Source organism: Neomonachus schauinslandi, chromosome 1 (assembly GCF_002201575.2).
Source record: "Neomonachus schauinslandi chromosome 1, ASM220157v2, whole genome shotgun sequence".
Lineage (NCBI taxonomy): Eukaryota > Metazoa > Chordata > Mammalia > Carnivora > Phocidae > Neomonachus > Neomonachus schauinslandi.
In genome coordinates this window covers 78633830-78652571 of record NC_058403.1, presented here as the reverse complement: position 1 = coordinate 78652571, position 18742 = coordinate 78633830, and the positions used below count along the sequence as shown (strand labels likewise).

At 40.0% G+C, this 18742-nt stretch overlaps 1 protein-coding gene across 3 annotated transcripts; it reads left to right on the top strand.

Moving 5' to 3' along the window:
- The first annotated feature begins 77 nt into the window (after window positions 1-77).
- On the top strand, window positions 78-18253 carry DNAJB11 (DnaJ heat shock protein family (Hsp40) member B11). 3 transcript variants are annotated; one of them, XM_021692325.2, is made up of 10 exons: window positions 78-305; window positions 2910-3066; window positions 7567-7664; window positions 9813-9945; window positions 13480-13622; window positions 14593-14675; window positions 15340-15397; window positions 16511-16622; window positions 16879-17038; window positions 17798-18253. In XM_021692325.2, the coding sequence occupies exons 1-10, from the start codon at window positions 238-240 to the stop codon at window positions 17860-17862; spliced, it is 1077 nt and encodes a 358-aa protein (XP_021548000.1). In that variant the 5' UTR covers window positions 78-237; the 3' UTR covers window positions 17863-18253. The 3 variants fall into 3 exon arrangements, with proteins under 3 accessions (XP_021548000.1, XP_044770475.1, XP_044770482.1); XM_044914540.1 differs by having other exon boundaries at window positions 17836-18215; XM_044914547.1 differs by lacking the exons at window positions 9813-9945; window positions 13480-13622 and having other exon boundaries at window positions 17798-18215.
- Window positions 18254-18742: the final 489 nt, after the last annotated feature.

Genomic DNA, 18742 nt, shown 5'->3' with positions numbered 1-18742 from the left:
CGCGTGTGATGTCCCGGGCAGCGATTGGCTCTCGCCTGCTGGGGGCTTCTCTCACGGGGACTCGGGACTCCCGGGAAGTGGACTGGGCAGAGGAGGGGGCGAGCTAGCTGTCGCTCCGGACCAAGGAGGAGACCCCGGTGTGAGGCGGCCTCTCAGCGCCGGGTGGTCTGGTGAGCCGACGCGGCGGCGGCGGAGGCTGTGAGGAGAGCGTGGGCTAGGGACCGGCACAGAGAAACCATGGCCCCGCAGAACCTGGGCACCTTCTGCCTGTTGCTGCTGTACCTCCTCGGGGCCGTGATCGCCGGGTGAGGAACAGGCACCCGCGGGCACGGGGCCCGTGAGTCTGTCAGTCTTGGCTGGGGATGAGGGAGCATTGCCAGACTGAGGGAGTGGAGAGGGGCGTTGCTGAGGTGAGGCGGTGGGGGCAGAAGAATGGGTCGTGTGGGCCAGGCTAGCGGGGTGGAGAGGAGAGCAGTGGGTGGCACGAGTGAGAGGGGCTTAGGTCCAGAGGCCCTTAGAGCTAGATTTGCCCAAAGGAGTCGAATTTGGATGCCTTGCCAGACGCACCGTGGGGGTGGGGTTGCTGCTGAGCTGCAGAAGAGGACCATACAATGTTTGAGCCTGCAACAAGCCACTGGGGGGGGCTGATATTAAAGTGGGTGGTTATGATGCGAGGCTGAGTGAGGAAGTAAGAACAGATAGGGAAGCCATGCTGGGACCGAAGGAAATTGGGTTGAGGGAGCAAGGCAGACTCTTTGGAGAGTTCTTGTATTTCCCAGCTTCTTGAGATAATTCAGCCTATAAATGTCATCATGCTTCACTGTCTCTCGCCATGGTACATTCTTGAGAAGCTTTATGATCTTATGAACGCGAAGAGCACTTCACCAACAGGTAGTGAGGTAGAATTCAAGACCACCCATCCCCACCCCACATACAAATTCTGTGCCTCTGTAGGAACCACCTAAATTCTCATCTGTAACATGAAGATAATAAGGTGCCCCCTCTATGAAGGGAGTAGGACCACCTGAACTCTTAAGGATTCTTCCAACCTTTTAGATCCATGATCCTAAAGCCTGGTGACCACAGGATATGATATGCCAGGCTCATATTTTTGAATGTGGGGAAGTCTTAGCTTCTAACAATTCCTACATTTCTCTAACTGGAGGAGATGCTACTTAACAAAGCTTTAAACTTTAAAGTGCTTGTTATTTCTTAAAAGTCTTTTTCCCTGTGCATATATGCTTAAACTTTGTTGTCATTTTTTTTCCTTGTGAAACAGTTTAAATTGCTAAAAAAAATTAATTTCTTCTAGGTAATGCTCTATTGTTTTTCTTAGTATGTTTTTGTCAGTCCTTCACTTAAAGCAACACATACCCTAAGATGTTTAAACAAAATGTCAGTATGAATATTGTTAATTCTGTCTTTAAATGTCAGCCTTTTTATAAAGAAGTTTTTTGGGAACTGTAATATTGATGCTGAACTTTGCCAGCCATCTTTTCCCTGATTTTTCTGGGCTGTTACTTAGCCATTTTTATATTAAGCATATTCTAAGTAAGCCTCATTCTTTAAACAGCTCTTTTGTTATTAATTTTAGTGAACCTTTTGATTTATTTAGTCCTTGTCTCAAGAGATCTCAAGGGTGTTTGCAGATTTTGGAGGGGAGGATAAAGCATCTAATTAAGTCTCATGGAATCCCTTGGGGGTGATAATTTTTCAAACTTATTCCTGAAATGATTAAATGACTTTCCAAAATGGGACTAAGAGCTTATGAAATAATTTTTTCAGTGTTCTGTCTTATATCACCTGGCACCCCAATGCATTTTATCCCCACTGCATTTTAAAATCACCATCACTACTACATTGGCATGTCCATTGTGAACAACTTTCCCATCCCCTGTGTTGAGAAATGCATTTTCAGAGTAATTTTTGATGGCTAAAGTGACTCTGGTAAAAGGAGTAGGTTTTTGTGAGCATGCTTATTTATTCATTTCATTCAACGATTATTTGTTGATGTCTTCTGTGGACTACAGTCCCTGACCTGAAAGTTTATTATAGTCTGTTCCATCCATTGGTCCTTCTTGCAAAGATTCCTTTTATAATTAATTTGGTTTCAGCATAGTCCCTTGCAAGGAGGTCGGTGAATCTGTACCTTATCTCCCAGCTCATGCCATATGTATATTTGTAGCTGCTGAGACTTTTAGGCTCCTGTATATGGGCTTCAGCAGCTGTCTATAATTAAGACTTGACCAAGACAAACCAGTATAACCACTAGCAATGAATGCAAGATTGATATTTTCTCTCACTTTTAGCAAAATAACTCCAAATGGATGTTATTCTTTCTTTGGGGTTCTTACTAGGTTTTGGCTTAGCCTCTATGTTAACTTCTCACGTTAATTTCAGTCACTTCATGTTTAACATTCCAAACAAAGCTACTATTAGAACATTCATGTGATGTAATCTTTTTGGATAAAGAAAATCATCCTTTGGTTTTTATTTGACCTTTGGAAACAGCCAGAAATCATTTGAAGTCACTAATAGAGGGAAGGAAAAAGGAGAGAGTTAATTTGATTATACGGTTATTGGTTGAAAATAATACGTGACCATAAATAAACTAGTTTTCTTGCCTGAAGATAGTTCTAAGAGAAGCGTACCACAGATGTTTTGAATAATTCTGGCAAAGTTCAAAAAGTGCATAGCCTCTCATTGTAACTACTTCAATATATAAGACTCATTACAAATTCTGATGTGTTCTCTTTTTAGTCATTCTTTTTTGTGTGTCACATGTATACCTTCATTTTCCTAACTGTTTGCTCATGCACAAACCTAAATGTAAAGGAAAAAATTTCACTTTTAAAAATGTAATGTATAACTCTTTAATGAAGTACTCTCTCTTCCTCCCTATTCCCCAGGCGAGATTTCTATAAGATCTTAGGGGTGCCTCGCAGTGCCTCTATAAAAGACATTAAGAAGGCCTACAGGAAACTAGCGCTACAGCTTCATCCTGACCGGAACCCTGATGATCCTCGAGCTCAGGAGAAATTCCAGGATCTAGGTGCTGCTTATGAGGTGAGTTGGGAAAAAGATGAAGTATGAATAAAGCCTATGGATAGAGAAAAGTCAGTGTAACACAGAGTAACACTCCTTTCTTTCAGGTCACTTCTTTTTAAAAACAGGCAATAGATAAAAATAAAAGTAGTGTTTACTGGTATATTGTATATTAATGTTAGTATATGCTATTTCCTAATTTTTTCATATTAGTTTTTGTTTAAGGAGAGTAAGGTGAAAAAGATGAAAGAAAGAAAGATTGATAGATTAATGAGTAGATTGATCATCATTCAATCAGTTTGGGAGCTAGAGCCAGAAATAGAAACAAAATCTAAATGAAGATTGCAAATCAACATGTTTACATGGATCAGACGCACAACATGCAGGGCAGTTATAAGATAAAACATGACAGTGAATATTCTACCTCCATGTTGGGAATCAACAGGGTTTGATGAGGACTGTGACAAACTGAAGCCTTCTTGCCCATTTCCAAGGGGACAGCTGTTACTCAACCCCAGCCAGTTTTTGCCATGTACAAATGGAAACCCGGTGTTGCCAGATCATGTAATTTTTCAAGAGAAGTGGAAATCCAGATTTTTCTGTAATTCTTTTGATTGGAAAATGTTGGTAACTAATTCAATTTAAAAATTTCTTTTTTGTACAGATCAAACAAAACACAGCTACAGTTTGTAATTTGTAGGCTCTAATCAGAAGATGAAGACACTTTCATCAGTATCATCTCATTTAATCTGCACTAGGATACCATGAAATATAGTAGAGCTGGGCATATTCTTATTCCCATTTTCTTTTTCTTTTTTTTTTAATTTTTAATTACACCGAGGAATATTTATTGAATGCTTAATAAATTATTTACTATTTGGAAAACTGTTGTACACAGATTCTTTCAACACTATGGTGAAAAAATCTTACAAATAAGTTCTAATAATCTTTTGTCTGTTAGATTAGGAGATAGCTATTTTGTGTTGCAATTCACTTTTCCTCTAGAACTAGAATGAGAGATCTAGCGGGGGAGGGGTTTCAGCCTTATTGAGGTATAACTGACAAAATTATATAATGTTTAAAGTGTACATCATGATGATTTGATATATGTATACATTGTGAAAGGACTCTGCCCATGTAATTAATAACACACCCAGCACCTCACTTACTTCTTTTTATGGTGAGAACATTTAAATTCTGCTTTCTTAACAGATTTCAGTTATACATTACAATATTATCACTCTAGGGATAACATTCCCATTTTCTAAGAGGGCACAGGAAAAAATAATTTAACTCTGAAAGTTATGGAGCTAAAACTTCTGAATTCAAGTTAAAACCCTGGATAGTGAGAAAGCTGGAACCAAATTTGAAAAATATTTTAGTAGTGGGAAAAACCCCAAAAGAAGGGATCCCAAAGCCTAGATTAAAGAATCCACTGAACTAAAACTGATTTATACCTAGGGGAAACCTAGAGCTAATAGGGTTCCCCTTTCTTCTATTGACACTTTTAGAGATCCTATAGGACTGAAATTCCTAACCTAGGGCCCATAAATAAACTTGATAGCGTTGGTGGACTCTCTTAAATTATATGTAACATTTTGGATCTTGTTGATAATATGGATTCCATATTTTGCACTATTTTCCCATAAATAGTCCCTTTTTTTGCTAGGAACCCAATAGTCCAAAATATTTTCTAGGGAACCTGTTGCTAAGAATTCGTCATGTTCTTTAAAGAGTCTACCATGTTGGGGCACATGGGTGGTTTAGTTGAGCATCCGACTCTTGATTTCAGCTCAGGTCATGATCTCAGGGTCATGGGATAGCGCCTCCGCATTGGACTTCATGCTGAGTGTGGAGCCTGCTTGGGATTCTCTGTCTCCCTCGCCCTCTGCCCCTCAGCCACCACTTGATGTTCATTCATTCTCTCTCTGTGTCTCTAAAAAAAAAAAAGAAAAGAAAAATATTTAGAGTATACCAAGCAGCTATACATAAATCATTCATGAGATTGCAGTTTATTTAACTCTAAGAACCTTTCTCATCACTAGTTCAAATTTTCTTTTTTCTTTGTATCACTCACTTCATTGCCTTTGGTCCTTAGATAAATTAGTGTTCACAAATCAAAATCCCAGTTAACTTGAAGAGTCTTTTATGAATACAAATCTGTCTTCTCTACTGAATTGGGATTACTGCTGGCATTTTAATTAGTTGAGACTCTGGGTTGATTGGCCAATCATCTAAGAACCTTTATTTTCTCTTGAAAATAAAATAGTTTCCAAGACCATGGAATAAAATTGCATTCCTTGGACAGAAGAAAACTGAGGAGGAAGTGAATTATAATAAATAACTTTAAGGATAGTTTTGGGGGTGGTTATTCCAGGAGCCTCTGCTTTTCTTTTTTTTTTTTAAGATTTTATTTATTTGCGAGAGAGAGAATGAGAGACAGAGAGCATGAGAGGGAGGAGGGTCAGAGGGAGAAGCAGACTCCCTGCTGAGCAGGGAGCCTGATGTGGGACTCGATCCCGGGACTCCAGGATCATGACCTGAGCCGAAGGCAGTCGCTTAACCAACTGAGCCACCCAGGCGCCTGCCTCTGCTTTTCATAAAGAGGCTGACTTTAAAATAGTCTTTGGGGGTTTTATTTTGTGTGTGTGTGTGTGTGTGTGTGAAAGATTTTATTTACTTATTTGTCAGAGAGAGCACACAAGCAGGGGGAGTGGCAGCTGGAGGGAGAAGCAGATTCCCCACTGAGCAAGGAGGCCAAGAAGGGACTCAGAGATCGTGACCTGAGCCAAAGGCAGACACTTAAGCCATTGAGCCACCCAGGTGTCCCTGTTTGGGGGTTTTGAAGTGTTTTTTATAGACCCAAATGTGGGGTTCATTTCTTTGTCAAGACAAGACCACAGGAGACTTGAAAGTAAAAATATTGGAAGTCCAGATTTAATAATAAGAGTTTTGTTTTTGTTTTTGTTTTTGTTTTTTTAAGTTAACTCTGCCCATTTCTACTTCCCTGATGTAGCTAATTTTTTTTTGGGATATTTACCAAAATAATCCTTTCATGTGAACTATCATAGTGCCTTTAGTCAAGTACTCTGGTCACTTCTGAACTAACCCATTTGTCTCTGCTTTTAAGAATGCTCTCTCTCAGGACGCCTGGGTGGTTCAGTCAGTTAAGCATCTGCCTTCGGCTCAGGGCATGATCCCAGGGTCCTGGGATCGAGTCGCACATTAGGCTCCTTGCTTGGTGAAGAGTCTGCCTCTCCCTCTGCCTGCCACTTCCCCTGCTTGTGTGCTCTCATTCTCTCTCTCTCGCTCTCTCTCTCACAAATAAATAAATAAAATCTTAAAAAAAAAAAAAGAATGCTCTCTCTCATACACTCAATTTCTTGTAACATTTAAGATAAATTTAGAAAAAGAACATTTTTGCAATGGCTCCTTACACATCATTCAGCCCAGAGCCAAGAGTGTGTCCTGTTTATATATGCCAGGCAGGTCTACCCTTTCTTTTGCTGAGTCAACAAGCTCCATCTACTTCCAGCCTCTCTTTTCCTGAGCCAATGCAAGTATCGGTTTGAAATAACTTTCCCCTTTAATCTGCTGTCTAAATAGGAGATTTAAAATAACAAAGTATAAAATTATTTAGTTGTCAAAATTATATATGTGGGAAGCTTTTACTTTTTTTGGCATGTTGAAAGCAGATTTTAAAGAGTACGGAAGCTTATTTTGTTTTTATATTCTTCAGTATTATAAATGGAATGAGCCCTATCTTTTCAAGCTGTGAAATTGTCCTTGAGCAGTCTTCATAGAGCAGTGGTTTCTTTGTTTGTTTTACTCTCTGTAATGCAGACTCAGAAGGTTACAAGCTTAAACATATATGGCAGACAGCATTCTTCTACAAAAGGATTTCTACATACCCCCAAAATGGAAAAGGGAATATGAAAATATAGCAGTATAGACCTTTCTGAAGGGCCTGTCATTTGATTCCCTTGACCTGTGAGTCTCCTAATGTGTATGGGGGGAGGCACCTATATGGTGTGAACATGTAGGCCTGAACAGATTTTAAGGCTGTCCCATTTTACTGCTTCTATCACTAATGATAGTCTGTCATAGTCATATCCTAGTCTGTGGTTCAGAGAGCTACTGTCTCATAGAGGTGAACAGCACAAGCACAAGAATCAAGCTGCATGGGAAGTAAACCTGAGGAATTCATCTCACCTCTTTCCTGTTGCTGCCCTCCCCTTCACAGCCACATTGCTGATCTCAGATACGATTTTTATGGGACTAGGCCAATTTTGGTAAAGACATGAATTGAGCACTGTGGAAGTTCCAAAATGAACAGCGCATCAAAGAATTTAGTCTGCTAAAGAAAATATATCTGTGCCTTAATGCCATACATAATGAAAACTTCATTCCACAAAAATCTTAGACACAGTAGCAGAGTTTAAAAAAACATAAATATGAATGTACCTTAATCGCATATAACCAACTCTTAATCTTGATTCCTCAACTCGCTTTTGTCCCCAGGTTCTGTCAGATAGTGAGAAACGGAAACAATATGATACTTATGGTGAAGAGGGATTAAAAGATGGTCATCAGAGCTCCCATGGAGACATTTTTTCTCAGTAAGTAATTTGCCCATCTGCAAAGTGTTAGTATCTGAGAATGGATCATTGGATGATTATTAAAGATACATCCTTGCTCCCTTGTTCAGAAGCTTTTGATGAAGAATAAAACTCAACTGATTCTTGACCAAAAGGCCAATCCTCCTCCTCCCTGTGGGAATGCATTCTTCTATTTTCATAAAGTTCCAAAAAAGACAGGTAGCACTGAAAGTGCTGTCCATCCAGCTCACCATATCAGTCAAATTACCCTGACAGTGTTGGGGGCCCTGTATGTTGGAAACCACTATATGCTGTCTCTTCTCTGTCTTAGAATCTGCAAACCATTAATGCCTAAAATTCTTATAAGCAGAGAGAGAGAGAAATTCCTACTCCCATACCCAAAATTGCCTCTTTTTCATTCTATCAACAAGAAAGGGACAGTTATGGTAATCAGCACTGGTAGAAGGAGTTAGGGTAGAGACTCTTTATCTCCTGTGGCACATGACTTTCTGGGAGTGCTAAATGGCTGGAATAATACACATCTTTCCCTCATGCTCTTTGAACCCCTCTTTATTGAATTTCTGTATGCCCTGATGATGCCATATAAGATCTTAATCTGGGGTTTCAAATGAAGTTATAAACAAAAAAAAGTTCGAGGGGCGCCTGGGTGGCTCAGTTGGTTAAGCGACTGCCTTCGGCTCAGGTCATGATCCTGGAGTCCCGGGATCGAGTCCCGCATCGGGCTCCCTGCTCGGCAGGGAGTCTGCTTCTCCCTCTGACCTTCCTCCCTCTCATGCTCTCTGTATCTCATTCTCTCTGTCTCAAATAAATAAATAAAAATCTTTAAAAAAAAAAAAAAAAGTTCGAGTATGCTTTCCTATGGAGAGAGGGTTTATTGCTTTCTTCAGATTCTTAAAGGGTTTTGTGAACCCTTTCCCAAAGGAGGTAAGAATCACTGTTGCATACAGTGATTTCCCCCATTTAGTATTTGGGGGTGACGGTAGTTTTTTAAGGCCTTGTGAAGATGTGTGAGTAATATGATTAGGAAATCCTTTTCTTCCCCGGGATTGATTTGGTTGTTTTAGCCTACTAGGAAAGTGTCCTGTTCCCTTTGGCTATTAGAAGTGATACCAGAAAGAGAATGCTCCCATCTGTACCAACCACCTGCCCCCCTACCCCCTGCAAATCCTCCCTCTCTGGTTTTGTTTAAGATTCAGGGAATCTATTCACCAAGATTGGTTGGTGGGTGGGAGGGAGTTACCTAGTTGTCATCACTGTGCTAACATCTGAGGCTTCTTTTTTTTTTAAGATTTTATTTATTTATTTGACAGAGAGAGACACAGCAAGAGAGGGAACACAAGCAGGGGGAGAGGGAGAGGGAGAAGCAGACTTCCCGCTGAGCAGGGAACCCGATGCGGGGCTCGATCCCAGGACCCTGGGATCATGACCTAAGCCGAAGGCAGACGCTTAACAACTGAGCCACCCAGGTGCCCCACACCTGAGGCTTCTTAACATCAAAAATTAACGTTAAGATTAGGAACAGCTGCACATTTGAAGGTCATTGTATTAATTCAAAGTGATGCTTTTGTTACTTACAAAAATTGATTTTGGTTCTGTAGAGAACAGAACTTCCTTTTTCTTAAGGTCCAGAATTCTACTAAGGCTGATGCTTTTTTAGCTTATTTAATTATGTACCCAAGAGTTTTATACAGAACAGTAGCTTCCTTAACTAAAGCTAGTTCCTAAATATACAAAGTGAACACTACAAATGTTCAAAATTACCATTAGAGTCAGCATTACTTGAGTTTATATATACTGTGCCCTTTCTTAATAAGTCCATTATATCCTGATATCCCTCGATACTAAAACAGATTATTATTAGTGATTAAGCCCAACTTTGAATTCATCGGCACACTGTATTTATGCACTTTACTATATGCCTGGACAATATTTATTAAAAGGAAAATTTTTTTTTGTGGCAGGGGACAATATAGTTGATACTGTATTAATTAAAAGTTGTGTCTGATGTATGACTCCCAGTGTATTAAAAATGTCAGGTTTTATACAATATGTTGGTAGGACACAATATTGTAGCCATGTGAAGAAAACTAAATAATTGAAGACATGAACTCTGCTTTCTTTTCCTGATGATTTTACACTTATCCACAGCTTCTTTGGAGATTTTGGTTTCATGTTTGGAGGAACTCCTCGTCAGCAAGACAGGAATATTCCAAGAGGCAGTGATATTATTGTAGATCTAGAAGTCACTTTGGAAGAAGTATATGCAGGAAATTTTGTGGAAGTAAGTTCAAACAATACAGCTATTCATATTAACTCCCAGAAGTTGTTCTTTTGACTGAAAACAAGAAATTTCTGAGTACCTTCTCTGTCTTTTGGGAGTCAGGAGAGTGACCAGATGTACCGAGTTGAGTTAATCATAATCCTCGGTTCCATGATACACAGTTATTGTTTCATGAACTCATCACCCAGCCCAAGAACTAACTACAAGAAGACCACCACTTATGTCTACTCCATGCTACTTCCCTCTTCCGTTCCTCTGCCTCCCTTCATAGCTAGCTACTATCCTGAGTTTTGTCCTTACTGTTCCCTTGTGACTCTTGTTTCTTTGTTGTATTATATATGTATGAAACCTGAATAATATATTGTTGTATTTTTATTGTTTTTGACTGTGTAAAAATGGTATCATACCATACCTTATCTCCTGGGACTGGCGTCTTCTTTCACTCACTATTATGTTAGTGATTGGTGCCTGTTGCTGTCACTGTAATTCTGCTGAACAGAATTTTATCATGACAACATTGTATCAGTGGGCATGTAGGTTATTTCCAGATTTTTTTTTTTTTCACTTCCTAACAGTGCTTTTATGAACATATTGTACATATATCCAGGTGCATGTAAGCAAGAATTTCTCTTGGGTGTATATACGGAAGGGTGGAATTGCTGGGTAATATGAACCAATGTTGATTTGTACACGGTGATTCCATATTGTTTTTTCAGTTGATTACTACCAGCACTTCCACCAGCAGTTTATAAGAGATCCTATAGATCTGCCACCTCTCTAAAACTGTGAATTATTAGATTTCTCAATTTTTGCCCATCAGGTGGGAAGAAGTGTTATCTCATTGTGGTCTTGATTTGCATTTTCTCAGTTCATAATTAGGATAGACACCTTCATATATTTAGTGGCCATATTTGTTTCCTCTCTTGTGCAATATCTGTTCATATTTTGCCCGTATTTTTTTTTGCCCTTTTCTTATTGATTCCTAAGAATAGTTTATTCTTACTATTAACTTTTGTTGGCTAAATATAGCCAGTCAGTTTGTAACTTGTGTTTTCATTATATTGAAGATTTATTTAAAATGAACAGAAGTAATTAATTTTAACATGACCAAATTTATCAGTCTTTACTTTTATGGTTAGTTTTTGTGTCTCGTTTAAGAAATTCTTTACTGCCCTAAAATCAGAAAACAAGTCACCTGTAGTTCTGCTGGAACTTTGGGTTCTTTTCATTTGAGGTTATTCATCCCTTTTTAGTTCTGGAAAATTTATCTCCACTATTTTTTCAAATACATAATCCTCTTTGTTGGCATTTCTCCTTCTATCTGCTCTTAACTTTCTTTTAAATATAAAAAAAAACAAACAAAGCAAAAAACAAAACTATTCTAGTTCTTTAGCCTTCCCTGCTTCCTCTAGGAGAGTGCCTTATTTTGTTTCTGGCTCACTACGGTCTTCAACTATGTCCATCCTAATAATATCCTATTGGTTGTGTTTTTATTTCAATTCGCGTTTTTAAACATAATATTATTACATTATTGCTAATGTCTTTCCTTATCTCCTTAAATATTTCCATGCTTATTTTAAATTCTTGGTCTGTCTTCTCTAATACATTTGCTTAAAATATATGTTTTATCCAGTTTGTTGTCTTTTCTGGGGGGTAGGGGGCATATAGTTGGACTTCTCAGGTGTCTAGATGTTTTCTTGGCCTTTGAGCTTGTATTTCCCCCGTGGGTATCAGCAACTCTCTTTCCCTGGTAGAGTGTCTTGGGGCAAGCCTTTGTATAGTGATTTTAACTGTGTTTTATTTGTTTGTGTTCTTGGAGGTTTTTTTGGTTTCGTTTGGTGTCTGGGGTCTATTGTTTTGGAGGAGGGCGCCAAATGGTGCTTGTCCTAAGGCAGTTCAGGAGAGAGATGAGAGCAGAACTTCAACTACTTTTCTCTCGCCTCTCCACAGTGGCCCCCACTAGCTGCTACCCCGAGGTGTAGCCGCCACACTGTACACATGCCAGTTCAAAACAGCCTTCTATCTCTAGAGTTTTCTAACCAATGGAGTGTTATAATTATTATTTCCTGGAATCCATGTCTTCTTTTAGTTTTTTTGAGGATTTTGGAGCAGATAGCCAGTAGCCCATGCATATCACATATACTTGCTTGACAAGAAGCATTTTCTTTAGTTGTGATTTTGCTCTGAATAGTTGAAAGAAGAGGACTGGACAGTTACAGAGGATGCACTGGCTTCTAATACTGTGGTTTGGTCTGAAGGGTGGGGGAAAGGGCACTGAAAGTATTTGGGCCGTCTCTCCTTCAAAAGCAAGATAGGTTGTTGAGGTGGGAGAAGGAGGTGAACCTAATGAGCTCCCCTGTTCCCTCCAGACCTGTTGTCTTCAGTCATCACTAATACACTGTGTACATCACTCTGTGCAGTTAGTGTGTTCCTAAACAAAAATCCAGTCGTTGTAAAGGATGTCAGTGACCTTGCCATTTAAATGACTCCATGGAAAATTCTTTTTCAAGGAAAAATGACCTTGAGAGAGCATAATGATTAAAAGCACAGACTTTGGAGCTAGACTGCCTGATTTCAGATACTGGCTCTGCCATATATTAGTTACGTGACTTTGGTCATGTTCCTGAACCTTTCCGTGCCTTCATTACTTCCCCTCTAAAATGGAGACTGTATCAACATCTACTTCATGAGGTTGTTGCGAGGATCAAACAAGTTCATATATGTAAAAGTGACCAGAGCATTGCTCGGCACAGAGTAAGTGCTATAGAGTGTCTACTCTATTTACTGTTGTTGTTGTCATTTATTCCGTTGACCTAGGCTTTCATGTATTTAAGGGGCTTTTCTCCCAAGCATTTGTGTCCTCCTGCTGCATGAACATGTGCCTTGTGATTAGGTGTTTGACTGATGAAACAGACAAAACCGGGAATACATTTCTTCATGTGTCTTGGTTCCCACATACCTGGAGGGAGCAGCGTGTTTGGTTGCAAGCAGCTACAAAGAGATGATCATTGTGTCCCTCACATGTTCAGTATCTGAATTGAGATAGCAGTGGGAAACAGTCCTAGATCAAGTTGCCTGAAACAAGGAAGTGTTTTCATTAGATTTATCATAGCTAATGGTATGGTGGCAGCTAATACCAGCTTTTCAAGGCCATGGTTCTCCAGGGGTTGTGCTTGCACAGCTCAGATTTCTTAAAAGATAGCAATTCTGTGAACTGCTTTAACTCAGTGGTGTTTAGTTGTGCCTTAGAAATGCTGATATCATACACATTATTTTTTGGTTTTCTTCTTTCTTAATCTCCTCTCTCTTCTCCACCTTCAGATGTTGGGTCATTTAAGTATCCGTTTGCTTCATTCCTGTATGGGGCTGATTTGTAACTCCACAAAGGCTTCTGTCAGCATTAGGTCTCTCTGGGGGATAGCTTGCCAGAGAAGGGAACGTTCCAGCTCTGGTACGTGTGCAGCCCTGATCAGTTGAGGAAACCAAAGGCTCTTTTACAGAGAGAGAAGCTGATGTTGTTTATGTACTTCTTAGGTAGTTAGAAACAAACCCGTGGCAAGGCAGGCTCCGGGCAAACGAAAATGCAACTGCCGGCAAGAGATGCGGACTACCCAGCTGGGCCCAGGTCGCTTCCAGATGACCCAGGAGGTGGTCTGTGACGAGTGCCCTAATGTCAAGTAAGTGGAGCACCTTCTCTGTTCTACCAAGAGACACTTTCATCCTCTCACTTGTCTAATAAAATGCTAATGGTCCATACTGAGATTTTGTCCTCTATCTCCCGACACCCTCCTCTCTCTCTCTCTCTCTCTCTCTCTCTCTCTCTCATGTTCCACCAGAGGATAGAGCAAAGGCATGTACCTTTTTTTTTTTTTAAAGATTTTATTTATTTATCAGAGAGAGAGAGAGACAGAGGCAGGCAGAGGGAGAAGCAGGCTCCCTGCCGAGCAAGGAGCCCGATGCAGGACTCGATCCCAGGACCCTGGGATCGTGACCTGAGCCGAAGGCAGAGGCTTAACCGACTGAGCCACCCAGACATCCCAGACATGTACCTTTTTATTTTTCCCAAAAATATTCTAAATCTCTCCTTCTGTGTTTCTGAACTAATAAGCTGTGCCTTTAACTCTGAATATACTTAGCAAAAGTTAATGTTTCATTTTTCCTACTTGGAATAGTAGAGCAGTCATACATGTCCAGCTAACATTGCAGATTAGAGAAGTACTATTTGCTGATTATGTTATAAACATAACGATTCAATTGAACTGTACATTTATATATATCAGAACTTGATCAGTTATTTGTGGGATCAGTAGAAATATCAGGATAAACTTTGCTTCTGATTCCTGTCCTTCCAGGTGCAAATTTATGTAAGAGTGAGTAGTTTTCTCTGTTACTGATCACTGAGCTCAAAGTAATCAGTCTACTGTGGGCTTCTTTGGAGGCAGCAGTTACAAGATTACATAATATATAGTAGTTTTGCCCTGGCTTTTGGCATGTAGGAGATGTAAATAGATCTCAGATGGCTATGTCAACAAGAGGTATGGAATAGTCTTTTAAGAAACAACTCTGATAGAACAGAAAAAATTAACTATGTGTATGTGGGATTTGGTTTGTATTTTCATTTTTTTCTTTCTAAATTCTCTCTCTCAGACTAGTGAATGAAGAACGAACACTGGAGGTAGAAATAGAACCTGGGGTGAGAGATGGCATGGAGTACCCCTTTATTGGAGAAGGTGAAATACTGATATTGATGTTTTACTGTCATAATTCTCTGTTCTCTGTGTGCTTGTGAATACTAGCAACCCCCACCTCACACCATATCCTAATGGCCACGTAGTAAATGCATGTATCATTTCCAACACTCTCAGGTCAGTTTTAGTGCACAGAAAGCCTTTCATGGCCTTCCTGGATGTTCACCTTAAACCATAGCACTACAGTTTATCTTTAGAATATCACGGCCAAAAGTTACTACCTAGTAACTTTTTATCTAGTAGCCTAAGTTATATCAAAATTTAGGGTGTTCAGACCCTAATGGATTAATTTTAACTCAGCAATGAAAGAAGATATGTAGCTCTGGTTGGCTTTAATAAAATGCTCTCAGACCTCACCTTTGAGGTTTCTGAAAGAAAAGAAGCTTTAAGACTTTAGGTTCAAGAAATCAATGAATCTTTCTTTGTTTAGGTAACAGGTCAAGTTATTTATTGCTGTGCCTGAGATACAGGTGATCTTCACTAATAATCCGAAACTTGATATAACCAGTTAGAGACACTGCTCTCACAGGTAGACTTGATAGGCCACACCTAAGGTAGTGGCTTTAAAAACTTCTCCTAAACTATAGATAGATTTGCAGCGTGTGTCCTGTGTGACTTAGAGTATGCCATCATGTCTTCTAACTAGGTGAGCCTCACGTGGATGGAGAGCCAGGGGACCTGCGGTTCCGAATCAAAGTTGTCAAGTAAGTGATCGGATTTTGGAGGCCTTCTCTTTAGCCACCACTTTTCAGATGAGTTGGATTAGAGAGAGATGGATAGCCACCAGGACACTGCTAGAGTTTTCCCTCTGTTTCGTGCCCTTCATACCCTAAATGATCCTTTGTAACTCTACAACGATACTGAAAATTTGGGGGTGTGGCCAAGGATTGAGCTGTTAACATATTTACTCAGGGCCTACAGATCCAAAAGATGTTGGAAGGAAAGAATTGATAAGACAAGTAAGGAGTTTTAAAAGAGAGGCAAACACGAATGGGACTCAAGGAGACCTGAGATTTCGACTTAGGAAGGATGGCACCATACAAGGATGGAAGACTTTAGATAGAAAGAACCTTCTATTATATAATATGCAGCTTCTCTTTAGCATGAAGTGCTGCTTATATAAGAATTTTGCCTGGGACTCAGACTTTCTGGTTTATTATTTCTCTCTTGTTACCACCTTGGAAAGCAGCAATTACCTCTGCTTCTAAGGATTCGTTGAAACAAGTTTCCCACATAAATATGGAGAAATGGGCCCCCATTGCCTAGGACTTTCCCCTTCTACTTTCCTCTAGGACTTTCCCCAGCTTTCCTTACCTACTTTATCTTTCTCACATCTTCCCAGAGAAACTGTTAAGATGTGCTATTCCCTGAATAAACCTGGTACCTTCTCAGGTCCTGGTCTTTGCCAGAATTCCCTCATACCCCCGCCCCCCCCCCCCCCATTTCTACCTTATCTGCATCTCTAGAGCTGACCTGGCCTTGAGACCAGCTCTGGTCCAGCTAACCAAACCCATTCCCGATGCCCATTGCTCAGGCCTCACTGCCAGAAGTTGTCTTTCTCTTTTCTATAATCTAATTACTCGTAGTTTTACTTATGTGCTTTGCCTTCTCCTGATTCATAAGCTCCTTAAGCATAGGATTATAATAAATCTTACACAACTTTATAGTTCTGATTAATACTACACACAAAGGAGTATCTAATAAATGCTTATTTGAAAGAGTGATATTCATCCTTTCACAAGATTTTTCTAAAACCTTTTCGAACACTTTCCAAAGAAAGATGGAAGTTTTTGATTTTTACCTTGTTCTGTTTTTAGACACCCAATATTCGAAAGGAGAGGAGATGATTTATACACAAATGTGACAATCTCACTAGTCGAGTCTCTGGTGGGCTTTGATATGGATATTACTCACTTGGATGGCCACAAGGTAAACAGATCAATTTTCCTGCTTCCTGTCCTTTTAAAACCTTCATGTGAGTGGTTTGGAGATTACGTGTTTGGTTTTTCTTTTTATTTTGAAAATGTATTTCTTTGGCTTGCAGTATCCTAATGGTGTTTGCCTTGTCCCTTCATCCTTGCTTCTGTGTGAGCTGTGACATGAGCTCTGGACACCAGTGCTCACTAGAAGCCGTGTGTTGTATTTCAAGAGTCCTAGTCCAGTTCCATACCCTTTTGCTTTCTAGGTACATATTTCCCGGGATAAGATCACCAGACCAGGAGCCAAGCTATGGAAGAAAGGCGAAGGGCTCCCCAACTTTGACAACAACAACATCAAGGGCTCTTTGATAATCACTTTCGATGTGGATTTTCCAAAAGAACAGTTAACAGAGGAAGCAAGAGAAGGTGAGCAGTCTAATGAGAGAGAGAGTATGTGCGTGCATGTGTATATGTCTGTGGCATGTGAGTATGAGAACCGCGGGTAAAGAGGATGGTCAAAAACAACACCCTCCAGGGACATCAGACATCAAACACAGGACCAGGAAATGAACTTGACTTTCTATAAAGGAGATATTCAAAATTCTTCTGTCACTATGTTACAGAAGGCTGTGTGAGCTGGGCTTTGAAACCGATGTGTGGGTGTGAATGTGAAAAGGAATCACATAAAACAAATTAGCTGGACCAAACCATAAAGGGAAGGATCAGGTATACATTAGAAGGGCTAGAGGCTGAGGGGTGGCATTAGCGATGGCTGCTTGAGGCAAGGGCCCAGTTGGTGCATTCTAAATAGGAAGAGGAAGGAGAACAGTGAAAGCAGTCAAAGCTGAAAAGAGGACAAAGAAGAAGGAACGGAAGACAACTGAAGAGCTTTATTTCCATTTTGATGGCTTCTTTTCATTTCTCATTTGATAGGGTTTTGTGGGAGGTGTGTGGTCTGTGTGCCTGAGAGACAGAAAGAGAAAAGGGACCGTCTTGGACATATATGTGTCCATGGGGTTGGAGGGGATCCACACGCAATGAACTTGAACATGGGTAGTTATTTGTTTAATTGGGATCTGCCATTGTCATATGGCCTTTTGTGAGCCTCCCCATGAAACCTGCTCTTTAAATTCTAGAGAAATCACATTTTTGTTGATAAAATTCACTTGTTCCCTCTTTCTTCAGGTATCAAACAGCTACTGAACCAAGCATCAGTGCAGAAGGTATACAATGGACTGCAAGGATATTAAGAGTGAATAAAATTGGACTTTGTTTAAAATAAGTGAATCAGCGATATTTATTATCTACAGGGGTTTTTTTTTGTGTGTTTTTGTTCTTATTTTCAATATGCAAGTTTGGCTTAATTTTTTTTTCCTAATGATTGTCATGAGATGAATTAAGAGGGCTTAAGAATTTGTCCATTTGTGTTCAGAAAAGAATGACCAGCAAAAGGTTTAATAATACCTCTCCCTTTGGGGATTAAATGTCTGGTGCTGCTGCCTGAGTTTCAAGAATTAAAGCCGCAAGAGGACTCCAGGAGCAAAAGAAACACAATATAAAGGGTTGGAGTTAATTGTTAGCTATTTCATTCAAAATGCCAACTGGAGAAGTCTGTTTTTAAATACATTTTGTTGCTATTTTTTTCTTGACTCCTGTTTCTTGTTGGTTTTGCTGCCCTGTTGTCCTTCCGTCTCCATCTGGTCACTTTGCCTTGATCCGCCCAGTGTCCCCCTGGCTTTCTGTGGGCCAGTTGGGTTGTCTCCCCTCAGGCAAGATGGACACACAAATCTGCAAAGGCTGGTAATGATCCAGTCCCCATGTCCAATTAAACACACATAGTATCTTCTAGAAAGGAGCTTGAAGAAACTGAGTAGATTAGAGATTGGGGAACATGAGTCAAGGTTACACAAAGATCTAACTATTCCTGAGAAACTATATTTCCTCATTTAATTTGGGAATGATCTGATTACGGATACTTTGCTGTTTAGAAAGCACTTTTCACATATACAATCTCGGTTGACCTCATGATTAAAAAGCCTTTGGTTTGTGTTAGGAACGAGCATTACCACTGGGTCTAGAAAATGAATGTGAGGTAGACCTGTGGATTACTTTTGGCTCCCCGAGTGGCCC